The sequence below is a fragment of the Haemaphysalis longicornis genome, unplaced genomic scaffold, assembly GCF_048455015.1.
Source record: "Haemaphysalis longicornis isolate Haplotype H1 unplaced genomic scaffold, Haemaphysalis longicornis Haplotype H1 scaffold_10, whole genome shotgun sequence".
In the NCBI taxonomy this organism is placed as follows: Eukaryota; Metazoa; Arthropoda; class Arachnida; order Ixodida; family Ixodidae; genus Haemaphysalis; species Haemaphysalis longicornis.
This window is the reverse complement of record NW_027526204.1, coordinates 21,177,524-21,197,247: the sequence shown is the minus strand read 5'-3', so window position 1 is coordinate 21,197,247 and position 19,724 is coordinate 21,177,524. Positions and strand designations below refer to the sequence as shown.

General features: G+C 50.2%; 1 protein-coding gene across 8 annotated transcripts in view; it reads left to right on the top strand.

The window, feature by feature from the left end:
• Positions 1-19,724, top strand: part of Ewg (DNA-binding protein Ewg) — a 34,649-nt gene that overhangs the window by 8,884 nt on the left and 6,041 nt on the right. For 2 of the 8 annotated variants that reach the window (XM_077689068.1, XM_077689069.1), the window contains exons 2-7: positions 1,529-1,854; positions 4,075-4,177; positions 4,259-4,438; positions 11,730-11,888; positions 15,850-16,107; positions 16,174-16,329. In XM_077689068.1, coding sequence (XP_077545194.1) covers positions 1,562-1,854; positions 4,075-4,177; positions 4,259-4,438; positions 11,730-11,888; positions 15,850-16,107; positions 16,174-16,329 — 1,149 coding nt within the window. In that variant the 5' untranslated portion in view covers positions 1,529-1,561. The remainder of the gene's footprint in view (positions 1-1,528; positions 1,855-4,074; positions 4,178-4,258; positions 4,439-11,729; positions 11,889-15,849; positions 16,108-16,173; positions 16,330-19,724) is intronic. The other 6 variants (XM_077689076.1, XM_077689075.1, XM_077689070.1 and 3 more) reach the window with 6 other exon arrangements.

The following is a 19,724-nucleotide window of genomic DNA, read 5'->3' as shown; positions in this document are numbered from 1 at the left end:
CGAATGTACGCAGACAGACATTGGGAGGTCCTAAGGTACTCCGCACCGTTACAGGCGAGGGAGTAAGCCGTTTGACTCTCGGGTACTGACTCGCGGTCGTAGCCCAATGAAAAAGACGACTGACACTAACTCTGTCTGGTCTACTCAGACACAGGCTGGAATCCTGCTGGTGCCTGTGTGATTTTTTTGCGATTGTGCATGCTATGCGCACGCACGCAAATGGGCATTGTGCGGTCCTGAGGTACTCCGCACCTAAAAGGAAGTAACTGTAACGGTATGTCCTGTTACAGCTAGTTACTTAAAAGTAACTACCGTATTTTCCGGTCTATAAGTCGCACCTTTGTATAAGTCGCACCCCCCTCAAAATGACAGTTTTTCCAAAAAAAAAGTATATAAGTCGCACCGTTGTATAAGACGCACCGGTATATAAGACGCACTTGTTAATTGGGTAAACTCATAGTGAATCAGACCGTTAGAAAGTGCAGCGAAAGTACATGGTTGTGGCGGCTGGTGCCTATTTTTGCATCCCCCTGTAAGCAGGGCTAGACACGGGCATATAACATCCAAAGTCTGGACATAACTAACTACTCAAAAATGGTTTATGGATACACAGAGATGGCATATACTTACGGACGGCATTTAGGCAAAACCATCGAAGCCTTTTTCCTCAGACTCGTTAACAAATAATTCGGTATCTTCAGTGGGAGTTCCATCGGTGCATAACTGTCTTCCTCCGACTCTCTGATGTCTTCTTCGCCAACATCGTTACCACTCGCGGACCGGATTACTCCGGCCTTTATCAACCCGGCTACAACTGTTTTTGTAGAAATGGAGTCCCAAGAGTCGGAGACCCATTTGGCCACCTCTCCAAACGTCGTGCGTCTCTTTTGTGCTGTCGTAAATCAGTGCAATAAAGGTGTCATGGTGGACGGAAGTGATGCGACGGGAAGCGGCACGAAAATCAAAAACTTATCTCTAAGCTGTCATTTTAAAAATTAGCAGCACGTTTACCTCCTTCAGAGTAACTGTCTGTAATAATTCATGAGCTGCATTTTGTTTTTGCAACCCAGTTTGATGTTACTTTGAATTTATTCTGAACTGTAGTTACTGCGCATGGCCTAAAGTGGCGCGTGGTTGTCGCAGGCCATTATCATTCTTTTTGACTAGAAACAGCTGCAAATTCTTTGGTGCAATGTCCCGAAGCGACATATGGGCTATGAGCAATGCCGTACCGGTGGTCTTGGGATTGATTTACACCATAGAGCTGTGTCTCAACGTGCGCTGGCCACGCGCGGCCGCCTCGAACGAGATTTATTCCATACATAAGTCGCACTGGTGGATAAGACGCACCAACGAATATTTCAGAAAACAACTGCGACTTATACACAAGAAAATAAGGTAGTTGCTGCTCAAGACTGCCAGAACCCACAGCTAGCTGTAAGGAACACAAGCTCTGGCTGAAAGAGAGGGAGGTGAACAACCGACTGTTAGGCCCGTCGGGATGAGCCGCCCAACTGGCCTCGCGCAGGTGGCGGGTGGCGGCGGCGGGTGGCGGTGGAGGATGAACACGTCTGCAGCAGGCGGGGAGCCGGCGGCCCCGTCGCTGACCAGCCACCCGATGATGTCCGGGGACGAGCTGAGCGAGCCCCCGTCGAGCCCGGACAGCCCCTTCGACGACTCGGACCTGCTGTCCTCGTCGACGGTGGCCGATGACGTCACCTCCCAGCTGGCAGCCGCGGGCCCCATCGGGGTGGCTGCGGCGGCCGCCATCGCCACGGGCAAGAAGCGCAAGCGGCCCCACACCTTCGAGACCAACCCCTCCATCCGCAAGCGCCAGCAGACGCGCCTGCTCAGGTGAGGGCCTGCCCCGAGTGCGGTTTCTCTCTCCGCGAATAGGAGAGCATCTGTTGTCGCCTTCTATCTACTATTTTTTCTCCAATCACCCTTTTTTCTTTTTTTTTCATGAGACCAGCTGCAATACTCCTCACATTTTTGTGTCCTTTTCTTTGGTTTACCGCCAGCTCCGCGGGTGAGGGTGGTAGAGGTGGCGGCTTTATCTGCGGGTCTTTCTCTCTCGCATCTCTCGCGCTCTCGTTCCGTGGCGTGGAGATGCAGATTTACATCGTAATGTTGGCACATTTTTGTCTCCTTTGTTTTATTTTATTCTCTTTTTCCTTCAGGTGTGTGAATGCCCCTCCAAGTGTCAGCGGTAGCAGTCACTGCGAAAGTTTGCCTTAATGAGGCAGTTAATCTTAAGTAGATTTGTTTTTTTTTTCATTGAGTCGATGGGAAACCAAGCAAACGTACCCACAGTGAGAATTGACTGAATCCGAGCATATCCGAGAATTGACTTAACCAAGTTCATCTGAACAAGAGTCTACTGTACTTGTTTCAACATTCCGGCAAAGGTCCTGTAATGTCGGCGACAGGCTATGTATTGCAGAGAAGAATTGTCAGAGAAAATACGGAGCAGTTTTGTATGAGCAGAATTTGCTAGCGACAAAAGATGCATTCTTTTCACCCCAGCAACATTGCCTGCTCAACAGGGTTCTCCTTTCCTGGTAGCATTAGTTGTGTGTTGGCTGAATTACTCAGGAAGTTTGTGGAACACAGAGGCCTTTGTACTGCTGTGGAGTAGCATAACTTCATGTCGTAACAGGGGCACCAGACCTGAATCGAACCAAAAAATGGAACCAAATCATGCCGATATTTTTGCCGGAACGGATCCCAAACCAGAACTGAACTGCAAAGGCTGAAGGCGGGTTTTAGGTTCATGACGAAACAGTTCAACCATCTGTTGTTGATCATACGTGGTCAGTTTCATTTGGAGTTTTTTTTTTTTTTTTGCTGTTGTTGTTGTTTTCACATGGCGTCATCTTGCCCTCAGACCAATCGCAGCTCCATTGACAATCTGTTCAGGGTGCCAACATGAGAAAAGGGGTGCCCTCCGATTTTGAAATACAGTAAAATCTTTACTGTATAAAATACAGTAAAACTACACGAAAAAGTTGTACGCACAAAAGTTGCGGCCCGCATACGGGGGTCGATGTCATCAGTGCATCGGCCGTTGGCACGGTCGGCTGATGACGTGGCGTGCTTGCCACTGCTGGCGGGAAAGCTGCCAAATGGTCCGCCGGGCATCCACGACTATCTCAGTGCCGACGCGAGGGGGATTAACCCTTTCACTGTTGGGTGTTTCTGGCCGTGACGCACCCCCAGTGTCGGCTTGGTTTCTGGAATATAAGAGGAGCATAGGGATTCATTTGACTATGATAGCGTCTGGAACGTAACAAGTTGAAAGGAAAGAGCGTGGGTGAGAAATTGCCTTTCTTCCATGTATTCTCACTTTGCCGTGCACGCTTCCGGGACGACGACCCCGCCATTTCAACATCAGAATCTGATGCTGTGGGACTCGCACCCCTTCCTTGGATTAGAAACTCTCAGAATGCGGATCTGAGCTCGGCTCGTATTCGGATCAAAACTGGAAGAACCGTCGCTCCTGTCCGCAGTTGAAGGCCCCGCGCGGTCAGCCATCCGAAAGTAACCGCACGTCAGCATGTGCTCAACGCACAAAAATGACGCGTTGCAAAATCATGAAGGCAGATAGGGATAAAAAAGGGATGCAACATTCGTACAACAACCTCGTTTGCTGCTGATAGCGGCAAGTGAGCGCACGCTTATCAGGCAACAGACCGTGGCGACAGACCCTTTGGTGGCTGATGTGGCCCGGTAAAAGCGTACGGATAAGATCTCAAAACTGCGCACCCTCAATTGCTAGGAGTTTCATGGGTGAAAGGCAGGCCTCTACCCACTTGGCAAAACATGGCTAAAATCTCATTGGCAGTGCCAGTGTCGGGAAAAACAGGTGGTGTTCAATCAGGTGAAGTCAAAACGGGTGAGGCTAGAAGAGATACGGCGCCTTTAAGAATGTCACCGAGTCGTCGACGTGTCTGAAAACTTGTAGCGCCTTTCGTGTGTGAAGGCCGTGCTCTAGATTTGGACGGATGTGGGCCCAAGAGTGGTCCTGCCCTGTGCGCAAGGGGGCGAAGTTGTGGTGCTGTGGTGTGTGTGCAGGAAGCTGAAGGCGACGATCGACGAGTACACGACGCGGGTGGGCCAGCAGGCGGTGGTGCTGGCGGTGACCCCGGGCAAGCCGCAGAACCACTTCAAGGTGCGTGTGAGTAGCGGCCGTCCTCTGCTGCCCCTCTTGCGCGCACGGCGGGGTCGGTGAGTGGGGGCCTTTATCCCCCGCGTGCAGGTGTTTGGGGCCCACCCGCTGGAGACGGTGGTGCGGGCGTGCCGGGGCGTGCTGGTCGGGGAGCTGGAGGCGGCCCTGGCCCAGCAGGCCCCGCCCCAGCCCCAGGACGACCCCACGCTGCACGAGCTGCCGCCCCTCGTCGTCGACGGCATCCCCACCCCTGTCGAGAAGATGACCCAGGTGAGGGGAGGGGGGACCGCTCCGGGGAGGCTTCCGGTGCACGGCCGAGGCCTGCAGTCCAGCGGTTGATGCAAGACCCATTGGGGGATCTTTAGCATTGGCTTAGCACAGCACATCGGTGACGGGAAACTAGTGCAAATTGTGCAAGTTTTTAAAGTTCATGCACATATTCACTCACGATAATAACAGATGTTACAGTCGAACCCGACCATATCAAACCCATTTACATCAAATTGTACTTTATATCAAACTATTTCTGAACATGGTACACGGTACATCGTACTGAGCGCAAATGAAAGCAGGTGCAACAAGAAAAAAAAACCCGGCCGCATCTTCCCACGGGGGGAACTCGAGTAAATGCGTCGCAGAGTGGTGGGGGTATCGCGTGAATGTTGCGTAATTGGGTATGGTTTGGGAATGCTTAATTGTTATTTCGTCTTTATTATTATTATTTATTGAATGAAGGAGAAGCGAAGGCAAGGAGTGTAAAGTTAAAGTCTCTCTTTATTGCTTGGTGTCGTCAAGCAAAGCGTCAAGTCAAGCGAAAGCCAAGCAAAGACGCCCTTGACTGAATTCCGAACGCGCGCTCCGCCGCTTATATACACACCGCCCGCGTTCGAGGGAGAGGAGTACGGGGGAGAGACGCGCATGCGCACACTTCCGTACACAGGCGCGCGAACTTTCCACGCACCCACCACGCCGTTATCACGTGTACACGCCCTGCCGCCGTTACTGTTGAGCGCGACGCAGCGAACGGGTAGCTACGACGCATGCGCGCACAGACGCGCTCCCCCCGCACCACCGCAGCTGTTGTTGAGAGCGACAAAGCGCACGGGGTACACACGCTCCTCCCGCACCGCCGCACCTTTTGTTGAGAGCGAGGAGGGTACGGGGGAGAGACCTGCGCCTCGACGCGACGCGCATGCGCAGTGAGCGTGTGGACGGCGCCGACAACATCGACGAGTGACATCGCGAGCCTAAGAAATGCTCCGCATTTAAAACAACAATGATCCTTTGCCCACAACTTCTAAGTGATGGGGCCATCGCACTAGTCCGGCACTTCTTTGCAAATGTGAAAGATTGCGGTCTCAGCTTCTCCGACACTTTATGCAGGGTGGAGTAGTGTCCCAGGCAGCGATGTGGTTCAAGCAGAAGATATTGGACTATTTCGTGCGAAAGCAGGGCAGTTTGACCAATAAAGTGTTTTTATAAATGCTACGTGATTTTCACACTCAATTCCTTAGCCTGTTTATATCGAATTATCCCCTATATCGATTTGGTAGGTGTTTTTTTGCGAGTTTGATATAACCGGGATCGACTGTACTCCGACATGGCAGGGCTACTTGCTGCCTCTGTAGCTTGCAATGGTGTAGTAGTAACAGTAGAGATGCAGGTGAGGCACACATTTGATGGTTGCCCGCCTAAATTCTCCCCTATTTTGGTGATTTTTGATGGCGACGCTCGTGCCCACAGTTGTTTGATGTGTCGTCGTTGCCGTGGTTACTTCAGAAAATGAGTCACACGAGACACGACTTTTTTTTTTTTTTTTAATTATTTTTATACCTAGCTTCCCAGTGTTTACTGACTGAGCACGAGTTACTGCGTATAGCGTGAGTGTGGGAGTTGAGTGCGCATGCGCGAAAGTTGCCGTGAACAGTAACTTACCGGCACAGGTCTTACCGTAGCCACATAGCTCCCTGCACCGGCAAAGTGCACCCTCGCTTCTTGATTACAGCAAATGCACTGCATTCGGCGCTTCGTACTTGGTACAGCCAGAGTCTTTCAATGCTTTTCTGGTCACGAAACTCCGGCCGAAGTTTCATTCAGGGACAAAAGCTGCCGCTAGGATCGCCCCTGTTAACGTGAAGGCTTCGCCGGCAGGCGACGACGCTTGCGGGCCGGCTGTTTCTCCGCCGGCACGCGCCTACTTTCATCTGTTCTTCATTTCCACCAGTAAAAATGCGAGCGAGGTTTTTGAGTCAGCTTTTGAGTCAGTCAGTTGTTGTTTTTGAGTCATTTGTTGTCCCGTAGCTCAGCTGTGAAACTGAGGCAAGACCACGGGTGTTACTGAGGCGCATATGTTGCAGTGTTCGTTCATTCCGGCAAGCACCGCTACATCCTCGCTTCGAAAAGGCGGTCATCTGGCGTTTTCAATTTTTGACTAGCCTTTGCAGCCGCCTGCATGATTTCAGTGAACTAGCGCCAGAATTAAATTTGTATTTACCCCTGGGCGCGACATGCTGCGCTGAGCAAATAGCTGTGCAAACATACAGCACGTTGGGTTAGCGCTGTGTTTGCACTATTTTATAGCGCGCTACTAATGTAAAACTATAATCGAGATTCGGAAAGTTAGCGTGGACAGCAGGGAAAAAAACGCTCACGAAATGGAAGCAGAATAATGGGCGCGCGGAGGGGCCAGGGTAGGAGTAAATGCTACAGTTTTGAGCTACTTTCTTGGCTGTTCTGATAGGCATAGGGTGTCAACAGATAAAAAGCCCGCTCAGTGCCTGTCACACCCCTCCCACCCAAACGGCAAGTTAAAAAACATTGATTGATTGATTATGATGTTTAACGTGCCGACGCTACACAGGCAATGGGGCGCGCGCCGTAGTGTAGTGCTCTGGATTAATTTTAACCACTCAGGTATCTTTAACTTGCGCCGAAATCTCGAACACACAAGCGTTTTCTCTTTTCGCCTCCATCAGAAAAGCGGCTGAGAACCCGCGTCCTTGAGCTTATCAGCACAACGCCTTAGCCCCTGGGCAAGCGCGGCGGACAAGTAAAAAAATATATATATATATGCAGGCAAAGATAGGCATGCTCCGCCTTCCAAATTCAAAATATCTGGTTGGATAACCAAAATCACAGTAGCTGCAGTCCGATCTTTGTGCGGCGACGAAACGCGGCGACGAAACGCGACGACGTTTAGCAGACGAATTTTCTCGTTGTGAGCGCGATCGTGGCTTGGGCTTCGTAAGATACGCCGGCAGGTTTTCAAATATCCAGGGCAACGCGGAGCTTGAGCTTCTCGCTGCAGAAGCACAGGTTGTCCAATTATTTTGAACTCATCGGCTCGAATAATGTCCATGGGGTCGAAATATTTCCCGGTCACACGAACGGCCTTCCACTCGAAGCTGAAAGCGTCCGTCTCCTGTCGTGGAATGGCTCGCTTCCACCTGTCGCGTTGTTCGCGGTCGCTTGGGAGGCAGAACAACGAAGCCTTTTCCGTTGTATTCCGATAGCCAGAGCGGCAACCAGGTACACAGCACGTCAGAGGCATGGTAGTTCACATAGTTTGCCCATCGTGATGAGTTTAGAAAGCCATATCACACAACAAACACCAGCAAGCTCGCGCTCCAACGCACGGCAAATACGGCCGCCGCCGTCCAAGCCGCCTTCACCAGACTCGTAGCGCCACCGCGCGGGAGCGTTGGTCCCCATATGAAGCTCTCCCATAGCGTTACGGAGAAGTTTCGTGACCAGAAAAGCATTGAAGGACTCTGGTACAGCTGATAAAAGTAATCTTAGTAGATGTTGTTCATCGCGTTATTCTTGCTAAATGATGCTGAGGAGTACGGCAAATTACGTTATTTTATTTATGATGGGCGAGCTCCTCGCTCGCCTCAAATGGTTCGAATGCGTGTATAAACTCTCAAGGCTCTCTTACTTGTTTAAAATCGTGCTGGGCAAAGTAATATAGGTTACTGTGTAATTATCACAACATATTGTCGCAAACCTTGCATTGGTTTGTTTATGTATGCGTTGTGTTTTACCGCCCAGCCTCACCCGGCTGTGTTATCTCTGTGTCAAGAGTGAAGCTCGCACTCCATTCTTTCTTTACATGCCGCGTGGGTTATCTCATCTGATGGGGAGAGTGTTTTGCCCTGTCGTTACTGGACTAGAATAATACTTTGTGATCTCCAGTATTTCCGACGTAAGTCAACGGTTCGAGAAGCGATCACACCGAAAGATAAATGCTTGCCAAGCAGTTACTGCGGCATTCGATTCGCCGACACCTGCCAGCACACACCATTGCGTTCACTGCTGTTTCGCGGCCTGTGTATTCTGTGAGTTGTTAGGGGAGCGCAAGTTCGCTCCAACAAACTTGCTTTTCTTTCAAGATAGCTGCATCGTCTTTCGCTACGTGACAATATTTTACTCATTCTATGCAGAAATATTTAGCGGAGGCGTGAATTCTGCTTAATGCGTTGAGTGGTGCCATTTGTTCCCACCGCATGGTGGCATGGACTTCGTATTTTCTTGTTCTAGAGCTGTACGTGAGACATCTACGACTATTTTAAAAGAAAATTGTATTGTGAGAGTGTAAACTAAACCCTCCAATATTCAAGCTATTTCTCACATAAGTGAACAGTTCTGGCCAACTTTTTGTGTCATTTGCTTTCAGACCAACTTGCTAGATGTTGGTACTTGCATTACGGCGGCCGGTAAGCCGGAATACGGAAACCGCAAACCGGAGTGCTAAAGCAGGCCCTTCATCACCAGCGGCAAACAAAAACTCTTGTTTCCAATAACATGGTAGACGGTAAAGCAACCAGAGGACACTAGGCAACACGGTTCGTTGGGAAGACTGAGCGCATGCTATCACATTTATTTTAGATTGTGACTTGATGGGAAGCAATGAAATTAAACTCCTTGGCAGGAGTTGTTGTTGCCAGTACCGCGGGCTGCGCATGCTCTTTCCCTCATCACCGAAACCATGTGGAGGCTAAGCTCGAAGCAGTGAATCACAGAAGGAGGTGCAGAGAATCATTTCGGGTGCAGCAGCCAAGAAAACAGAAATGACACCGATGTGCCAGGAACATAGTGCTTGCGCCGCACGCGTCGCTGCTGCTGTGCTCGCTGTATCCTTCCACCCTGAACAGGTGAGCGTCAAGCCGGGTGTGTACAGTAAAGCCCGCTTATATCGAACAACGCGAGGATTGTAAAATAGTTCGATATAGTGAAAATTCGATATATAAAGTGAAGCACAAAAAAAACTTACATGAGAGCAATCCTGCTGACGGAGTCACGAGCTAACGCTGAGCTCTTACCACCCTGCAGTTCACTATTGATATGACACTTTCTTGGAAAGAAAACAATCATGTATTGGGCGGGAGAACTGCGTGAGTGCAGCCTGCTTCTTGGAGCGCAACGCATTGTGGGTGACTGCTTGCTCCGCGGTACCTAAACAGTCGACAAGCACAAGACTGCTGCCCTCAATGGCAGTGCAGTATCGCCGTAGCAGGGCCACGGCAGTGACGGCTTTGCTCGTGCTTGGAAGCGGTACGGAGTTCTCGGCGTCTTCGACAGAGCGGAGACAAGCATGGATACAAGTGAACAATTGTGAACCCAGCGAAACGAGCAAGTGCGGGCAACGAGTGGCGCGGACTTGAAGATTGGTGACACCGCAGCCCGCAGCGCCCAAAGTGGCGCTTTCGGCGCCAACGGCATACATGTGTGGAGCTGGTCCACTCTGCCACGGCAGGTTTGGAAGCGTTCGAGCTTCCCTGCGCCACCACTGCGTGCTGATGTATTGTGGGAAAGCCTGCCGCATGCCTATGGAGACCGAAAAATCTGGCGCGGGAGTGTTCGATGCAGTCGAACCCCACAATAACGAAACCGCCGGGGAAAGCAAAAAAATTCGCCTTTGCGGGAACTTCGTTGCTGCGAGAATGAAACATAAACGACAGGAAAATCAGCCACATGCCAAAATTTACTTCCGAAAGTCTGTTATAATTAGTCGAGTGTTCGACGAAACTACGTCTGGTCAGGGGTCATATTTGCGAATATAAAATCGTGGTCACTTTTTTCCTTTTGACTTGGTAAAAATTTTTTCCTTTTAACTTGGTCAGTGACCACGATTTTATATTCGGTTATAATTACTTTGCGAGCCTTACCTTCCAGCAACTTCAAGGCCCAGTTCTCACGCTACAATAAGTGCTTCATTGCTAGTCGTTCTGTGCGCCTAAGAATGGCCGGATCGTGTTAAAGCATCCAAAACAACCCGCAGGTTCGCCTTCTCTGCACATTTTTCCCTTGGCCCTCAGCACCGCGCATGTCCGAGGTTGCAAGCAAAGCCCAGCTTCTTCTGTTGACGAACTTTTCCAGAGAGTGCACCTCGTTACAATGCTGTTCACAGAACTAAGCCAGCACTGCTTTGTTGACGTCCAGAAAGGCCACAGCCGTCAATGTTTTGTTTTGCGCACGTGCGCCATTAAAAAGTGGCAGCCTTGCTTTTCAAAATGGTAGAGCTAAGTTCCGGCAGTTCTAAACTCGTCGTCGCTATCCTACCTTCCTCCACTTGGGCCACTGACTTGGGCCTTCGCTTGTAGCGATAAAAACTTCCGCTTTTGGGCTGGCGGAAGCATCTTACTGAGAGCAAACACGGCGATGACCGCACACACAACAAACACGCGCGTGCTTCTCAGCGGTAGCGAGCTAGCGTAGCCCAAGCCAAAGCCGCGTGGCCGCGCCATGAGTCACCATGTATCGCCCCCTGGTGGTGTTGCTGCGAGGTTGCCTCCACGACCGCCTGCTGCACAGCCTCTAGTAAACAAACATGGCGGCGGCCATGCAAGCGTGCTTTGGCAAAAGTTTACGCACTTTGAGTCCGAAAAAAAGGAATTTGAGAACTTTTTGGTTTATTTTTAGCCTCAAATGGGTAGGTAAAATGCCGGCCAGGCTTGCAGCGAATTTCGTTAACGCGGGATTGCTTTCCAAAAACATTTCGTTGCCGTGAGATATAAAATACATGGGCGTCTATGGACATTCGCCGGAGATCCGAAAATATTTCGTTGCCACGGGAATTTCGTACTCGTGAGATTTTGTTATCGCGGGGTTTGACTGTATATCCATGTGAGCAAAATCGCGTTCGATATAAAAAGTTTAAAATGCATCTAATTTTTATCAGAATTATACAAGGGTTTGGTATAGGCAATAATTTGATATATTCACGTTCGATATAAGCGGGCTTTACTGTAATTGCTTTACACGCCGGTATAACACAAATATCTGGCACTGCATAAACGTAGGTACGCAGGTAAGACGTTTTTTGTAGCTTTTTGGTGTTTTGAAGCTCGTAAAGAGATTGCTTTAATCAAGGGTGGACTACTACGTCTCAGGTGAGTGGAATAAACAGCCGTTATGGTGCAGTACCCTTTTAGGCACACACTGCAAATCGCCTGTTCTCTTTTGGCCCTCGCATGAGGGCAGTTGTTTGTGGGCAAAGTTAGTAGGCAAGGGGAGGACCTGTGGAGTCTCGAGCGGGGTCTCCTCCCCTGTGACCATGCAGGCCCAGCTGCGCGCCTTCATCCCGCTGATGCTCAAGTACTCGACTGGGCGAGGCAAGCCCGGCTGGGGCAAGGAGTCGACACGACCCCTCTGGTGGCCCAGCGACTTGCCCTGGGCCAACGTCCGCAGCGACGCCCGCTCCGAGGAGGACAAACAGAAGGTCCGTGCGCTGCCCTCTCCCCCTCCCTCTCCCTCTTCCTCTTCGCTCTCGTTTCTCTCTAGTTTTGCGCACACTGCTTTGACCAGGCTCACCTGGCGTCACACACCAGGTTTCATGTGACACGCACTGTGTTACAACTTTTGCATTTGTAATTTGTAGTCGTGGAGGAGTGGGTACACCAGCCCCTGCTGATTCCCCTTCATGTGGGTGCGGAGAAGGGAACCATTGCTGTTGTTAAATTCCCGCTGGCCCCAGCGCTCACCAGGACAGTTGTTGGCAGTATGGAGCTTTCTAGAGAGCCATCAGCGGCAGCCCTGTCTGTGGGGCCAGCCAGGATGAGTGAAAGGCAAATGATTATACACCTGCCACAAAATTACCCTTGCCACGAAACTAACTACCCCTGTAATTAGTTTTGTGGCCAAGAAGGCTCACTTGCACAGGAAGTTGGCTGCGCCTGGCCAGGGCGGAGTGAGCAGAGCCTCTGCTCCCGAGTGGTCCTGGCCACGCCCGAGGGGGCGGGAGAAACGTCCTCTCGGGATGGTGCCCTGCTCCAGCGGATGGGCAGAAAATGATGGGTGCCACTTGGACTGCTGCTGCCAGGCATGCCATGAGCACTGCTGCAGCCATCATCATTGCTTGGGTCATGCTCGTGTGGCTCTGGACAACGAGGGGCAGGTGTCTACGAGCGAGCTGTGGAAGTTGTTTACTACCGCTTGCCTGGCTGTTGCTACAGACATCTTAATGGAGGTGTCGTTGAGGAAATGCAGAGATAGTTTCGCTCTGCTGGCCCGGAAACGACGGAGGAAAAGGAGCTGCAGTTTTTGGGGCAAGCACTCTTTGCTTGCGGCATCCACAACCCCGTCCCCCCAGTGCCAGCGGCCGATTCTTCATCTGAGGTGGCGGCGATGGAGAATGTGCTTGAAATTCGTATGAGGCACTACGACCGCCCTGCGAATGCCCTTGTAACCGAGAGGGCCACCGGCAGGCTGTGACACAGCACAGTAGTCTGGCAAGAGCTGCAGAATCTCTTCCGAACGTGAAATCCGAGAAGTGCAACCAGCACTGGGGATTGCCAGAAGCACAGTACAAGCTATGCCTGCTTCGCTGCTCTTGGTCGCCCAGCTGACCACCTGCAATGCAGGACACTCCACCCACAGGGTTAACGATGGTCAATGTCTGAACCTTTCCAGAACATTTCTCTAGCCATCAAAAATGTCACGGTTGCACTCTTAGTTTCCGTTTGAACCCGGAGCTCATCTTCACAGCGGTGGAGGCATTAAAAGAGCACGGGTTTTATTCCTGGCTGCAGAGGCAGTACTTCTGACGTGGACGGGCATGCCCTTCTAACAGCGTCGAGGAATTATGGTGGCCACGTGTTTGAACTTACGTGCAGGCTTTTTTTTTTTTTTTTCTTGCAAATAGGGGAATGCGCATTGAGGCAGGCTTTTTATTTAAGAGGGGGTAATGTTAACAATGCTTTCATGAATCGTCTGGATGTAGAAAACATTGGCCGTATATCTGGTCACGTTGCTGCATTGTCATAGAGAGACAGATAGCGTACGACACTATAGTCTCTCTATATACTATAGTCTACACGACACCAACTGTGTCGTAACAATCAACGAAGGAGAAGCTCACAACTACCGATTCCCAAACTGCAGCGTCTCGCACCCTGCAACGTTGCGAGGGTGGACCAAGTCCTCCTTAGCAATGCATGGACTGGCTACGCAGTTACTGACATGGACGCACCACAGGCAACACAGCAACGTGCAAATTCCACCTGACAAGCTCCTTGGCCATCAATGTCACGGGGAACCGCCGAGCATTGGCCATCTACTCTTGTCTGGCCCGTAACTGGCAGACATCCGAGACAAGCACAAGTCTTTGCGAGTACGAAGCCTCAACAAATGGATCTACCCAAAGAACCAATTGGAAGACACGCTGCTCACAATGCAATAAGCCTTGCCTCGTGTGAAGTGAAGATGCACACGGCGTGGGAAGGATCTAAACGTGCGAATGTGGACTTTCCTTTCACCACCCTTTCCCTCTTCGGCCATAGCGCCATCCTTATGAGATAAATTTATTCATTTGTCTCTCTGTCTCTTCCATGATAAACACAGTTGAGGTTTGCTGAATTCGATTTTCCCGCATTTGCACTGCTGCCACGCCATCAGTTCGGACCTTGTGTTGCTGTTTCGCTTGGCGCTAGAGCGAGAAGGTTCAGAATGGAGCGCGAACCCTTCTTGCATTTCGGGGTTAGAATAATGTTTTCAATGCAAAAAGTACACCCATGTCTATTTTAAATTTAAGAATAGGGCTAGTGTTGGTTATATGTCGATCTTTTACTTCAAGTGTGCGTTATGTTTTGTTCTTGCTGAACAATGTTGCAAGTATGAATGATGCAACCATATCTAGCAGTTTGGAAATGTTGTGCTTATATATAAGCATCTTGTTGAAGAATTCGTTAATCTTTTGACTGGGCGGCCAAATCGAGGGATAGACAGAAAAGCAGGCAGATCAAAATGCTAGTGTTTAAGAAGCCCAAGAATGACTGCCGTCTTTTAAAATTGAAATGAACACATTTCAACAACGAGCTGGAAACGATCTCTGGCAAACGTCCTCGCTGCCATTGCACCCACTCATGCAGTTCGAGCTAGTAAAACGTGGAATACATTGACTCTATACTGGCACAAATTTCAACCCTCCTGTACCTTGGTGCACTATTTCTTTAAATTTTTAAATAAACTCTGTAAAACAGGCAGTCTTGCTGCTTTTTTCCCACTGATTTCAAATATGCCGCTATTTTTTGAGTCAGTCTATTAGTTCCCAAGATAATTAGAGATAATTAGCCATTTTTGGAGGAAGAATAGACAAAACAGTGTTAGCCACAAAACTAATATTTACATTTTCCAACACTGTGAACCCTGGTGAGTACAATAAGAGGATCAGTTTTTTGTTGCATTGCTTGGAACTAATTTTACAGCTCATTACGCTTCAGTGTTCGAGATGGGCACTCAAAATGGTTCCTCGCCACTGGTGCCACAAAGGTTTAATGAGCTGTAAAATTAGTTCCAAGCAGTGCAACAAAAAACCGATTCTGTTATTGCACTCACTATGGTTCATAGTGTTAGAAAATGTAAATATTACAGTTTAATGGCTGACACTGTTTTGTCTATTGCTCCTCCCAAAAGGGCTAATTATCTCTAATTATCTCGGTAACTAATTGACGGACTCAAAAAATAGCGGCATATTTGACATCAGTGGGAAAAAAAGCAGTAAGACTGCCTGTTTTACAGAGTTTATTTAAAAATTAAAGGAAGCTGTTTTAAGAGCAGTGTGTTGCCCCTTAATCGCTCGCTTGCAACCCTCCCACCTGTGTACATGTACAAGCTACACTCCACAGCGAGGGGCTTTGTGAGAGACCAACTGCGCTGGAAGGCTGTAAGATGCTGTCACCATCCCTGAGGAAGGAGCTGAATCGGCTCCAACATGTGCCCAAGCTCTCCATTCTCTGTACGATTGGTTGGAGTTTGTCATTACACTTCTTGTTTGTAACTTCCCAACCAGTCTGTCGAAAGTTTACCTTCGAGAGGTCTACAACGTGTTGGCAAACTTATCTACGAGGTCATTATTGAGCTCGTCTGCCTGTCTGACTCAGCCCAGGCGAACCATGTTAGATGCTCTATTGCTTTGCTAGCTTTTTTTATTCTCTTCCGCCTTCTTTTGCGCGTGTGGTTGGTGGGCTGATTGAGGTGGGCTAATGTTACAAACCATGCCTTGAGATTTGTACCGCTGATGTTTTGTTGACAGTGTTTCAAACGGAGCGCCCGCTTTCTTCTTTTGCCGTGCCCGGGCAGTGCGGTTTGATGGGCAGTGCTCTCAATCTAATTGGGTGGTTCTGGAAAGGAGGGCATTCCGAGATGCGTGCATGACCGTCTGTCTCTGTCCGCTTTCGCGACAGTGCTTGTGCCGCGCTGCCGCACGGCCGTCGCTGAGAGTGTCCCAGGGGGGCTGGGGGGGCTCTGAGCAGGTGTCGTGGACGCACGCCCTGCGCCAGATCGTGGTCAACTGCTACCGCTTCCACGGCCGGGAGGACCTGCTGCCGGCCTTCCAGGACGACGAGTCCGCCCCGGCGGCCGCCAAGAGCCCCAGCCCCTCCGGCACGGCGGCCGAGCTGACGCCGCCCGCCGAGGGCCTCACCGGGGTGCGCATGGACAAGGTGGGGGGCAGCCCCTCTCTCCGCCCGGTGCCACTGACCTGTTCTCCTCCTCCCCGTTCTCTTCAGGCGCTGTACACGAGCCCCATAGCGCACTACACGCCCACCATGGTGCAGACCATCAACAACCCGGACGGCACGGTGTCCATCATCCACGTGGACCCCGGCAGTGCCCTGCTGACGCTGCCCGACGGCACGCAGGCGCAAGTGCGCACCGTCAGCGCCGTGAGTACTGTGGCCAACAGGCGACCGCGTCTGCCCACAAATGTCTCATTCCGTGGCCCAGTGTGCCGGAAATTCCCGTTTTTCTCTCGCAAAAATTCTCTACAAGTGAAATGGCCCAGAGAAAGCCGTTTCCCGACAGGAACTGTTGTACGTTACATCCTATGGGCATCTGACGGGGAACTGGATACCTTTATTGATGTGCAGTTTGACCGTGCAGCAAAAGTTATGCCCATCTGACCAGTGCTTGTTGGCCTCGTGGGAAAACAGAAATGGTTCTGTGAAAACCAGATACCGTATTTATTCGTATATAATACCCCTGTATTTCAATCCGGAGTGAGGCGAGGTGGGGTGAACTATTCGAGCGCACTCAATGCGTCACCGCTGCTACGCAGCAGGTTTCGATCCCTATTGAGAGGTGGCACTCGCATACGCCAGAGATGGCACCAAAAGGGGTATTTTGCAGTAGGCCTCTGCTAGTCCCAGCCAGTATCAGCCCATTTCGTAGCCATGCCAAGGGCATCCATTGTAGCGTGGCTGTTTGTAGCAACGGGTGCCACGCTTTGTGTCGCAGTCTGTGAGTCCTTCTTTTGCGACGACTGCCATCCTGTATTTTTCTTGTATTTTTCTTCATAATTGTCTCCATAGCGACAGTACTGCAAGACGAATTAACAAAAACTACTGTAATCGATGCAGCCACAGGCAGCTGTGGTGACGTTGGATCATGTTGGATTGACCTGTGGTCTTGAGAGTGCACAAGTGCAATTTTGTAGAAGCATGTATTATTACCCGCCTATTTGAGTCAAGTTATTTGGCACAATTTGTGACGTTATTGGAAGTTTTTGCCTTCTATGGCGTTACTGAGTGGGGACGACAGCGCTACCGCTCCCTTCCAATCACGCTTGAAAACCTCAATCGTGCAGCTTGGGAAACCACGATTGAGTTTGAGCGAGATCAGGCTTGATCACGATTGAAAGTGCCCGTGTGACAGGCAAGGTCTCTCTCCTAAAGCTTTGGCCTCGAAGTGTATCGTTGTGTTTATATTTGGAGTAAACAGCTTCAATGCTTCCTTTGGTGTGAGGAAAGGCACATGCTCATTTTGCTTAAAAATGCCATTGTTTTTTAGCATTTAACTTTGGTATGCTAGGACATGTTTGCCCCGGAACTAAATGGTCCACCGACAGTTCAACCCACGAAACAGCCATTGCGGGGTGTGAGGTCACTAATGGCGCATCATGTACATCGGGGGGAGAGGAAACCAAAAGCATCAATAGTCCAACCCACAAGCCGGGTTGAAGGTCACAGTGGGCTGATGCCAGTCGCCATCCCATGATGCACTCGTCACTTGTGTTTACCTGCCAGCGCGCGTGCAGGCTTTGCGTGGCATTTGACTCCGCTGGATTGCCTGCGAGGACCTTTTGCATGTTGGCGGGTCCTTGTGGCAAGACGTCGCCACTGCGCAATGCTGGGAAACTGGGGAGCATGCCGGAAATGCGGTGTCCCTGAAAGCAGTGTGGCCGGTCTTTAAAATGAGGAAAATGAGAAAAAAGAAGCGAGCCCAGGCAGCCCTCCGAGGCCCGTGTAGTTGGCAGGGTGAGTGGGACGGGGAGGAGAGCGGTGCTTCTCCCATAAGCATTGCAAGGCAGCCCTTCTTGTCTTGGGTGTGACATGTAAAGCTTTTCCGGGGACCACGGAATGCCTGGGGGAATCCCTCAAAGAAACGAGGAGCCAAGGTGACACTGGAGGGTTGGCATCTCTGGCTCATAGCTGCTAGGCCAGCTCAGGTGTATGCATACTGCTAAGCTTTCCTAAGCCATCGTGGCAGACTCACTTGCCTTGGAAAGCTGTCTCGCAAACTGGTTGGGTGGCAGGAACTTTTGGAGCGTGACAGCAGCAAGGAAAGCACCCATGCATCGTAAGTACAGTTGTGTGAATATTCGGAACTTCGAATTATTTGGTATTCGATTTGATTCAAGCAGCACCTTTATAATTCAAAATATTCGACCCGACCCCCCCCCCCTTTCCCCCTTCCATCCAAATATTTAAAAAGTACTAAGAACATGTCGCACCACAAAGTCGCAAAGCATATGACCCACGAACAGTTGGTGGTTGCTTTCGCAAACCCCGCAACTACGAAATCCTACGATTACGAAATTCCCGTGGCAACAAAATATTTAATGGATCCCCGTCACGTGTCTATAGAAGCCCGTGTAGTATTTCGTATCTCTCAGCAATGAAATGTTCTTGGACAGCAATCCCGCATTAACAAAATTAGTGGCAACTCTGGTCGAACAGTCGAATCCAACTACTGACCAAACATAGTCACAGGAGTCGTGAAGATCCGTGCTACAAGCGGTACCACGTTATAACCAAAACGTGGAGTTTTAGATGCGACAGCATCTCATTCACTCGTCTTGTCCCTCCATATGGCGTTGTCCGTCCACACCCCTCCCCCTACACTATAAAAAAAAAATAATTGTTAGCGGCGCCCGGTTTTGATCGAACGACCCTGTGGGCGGAACGCAAGGTACATGGTGCTCTTCCCACTGCGCCACAAAACCGAGACAGAATCAAATGCTACGAACGCGCCTTATATCCTTGACTCATTCAAACTACGTCAAGAAGCTACTGGTACAACGCATGATGGGGCAATGATTAACACTTGCAATAAAAGAAAAGAAGCTCCCACTTACAGCAACAATGATGGAGTAAAGGTCGTTGCGGCAGCGAAGCCCCAAGCATGCCACTTAGAGAGTTTGACCAAGATTGGCCAATAAAACATAATAATAGTCATAAAACATAATAATCATACGCGTTCCCGACACGTTTCACGCGATTTCAGAATCAATCCAACGGAAACACCAAGTGAATCCCACGATGCGTCGCATCCACACAGGTTTCCCCTTGCGGGGGAGGTGGGCGCAATTTTTCAACCTCCTCGACATGCCAAACGGGCCACCTACCTTTTAAAACACAATTTATTGCACACTGCCCCCCCCCCCCCCCCCCTCCCTGGCAATGTCTCCCTAATCTAGTGGCTGACTCTTGGCCGTGGTGGCTGGCAGAAATTTCAGGCTGACTGCGGTCAGCTTCGGTTGGTCGTTGTGGGCCGGGCAGTTATCGAGGATAAGCATGACTCGTCGCTTTTAGGCCACCATGTCCTCATCAAATTTGCCCAAACAACTCGCAGACAACTCGTGGGTCATCCAAGCTTTCTTGTTTGCTTGGTAAGTCACTGGCAAGTATTTGCGTTTCTTAAACGAGCCATCAAGAGAAAACAAAAGTTTGGTTCATTCAAAAGGTTGCCTCGTTAGAATCATACTGACACCACTTTTAACGTAAACTTCGCTCAAATCAGCTACATAATCAGGGAAAAAGGGAATGGCCATGCGACCCAC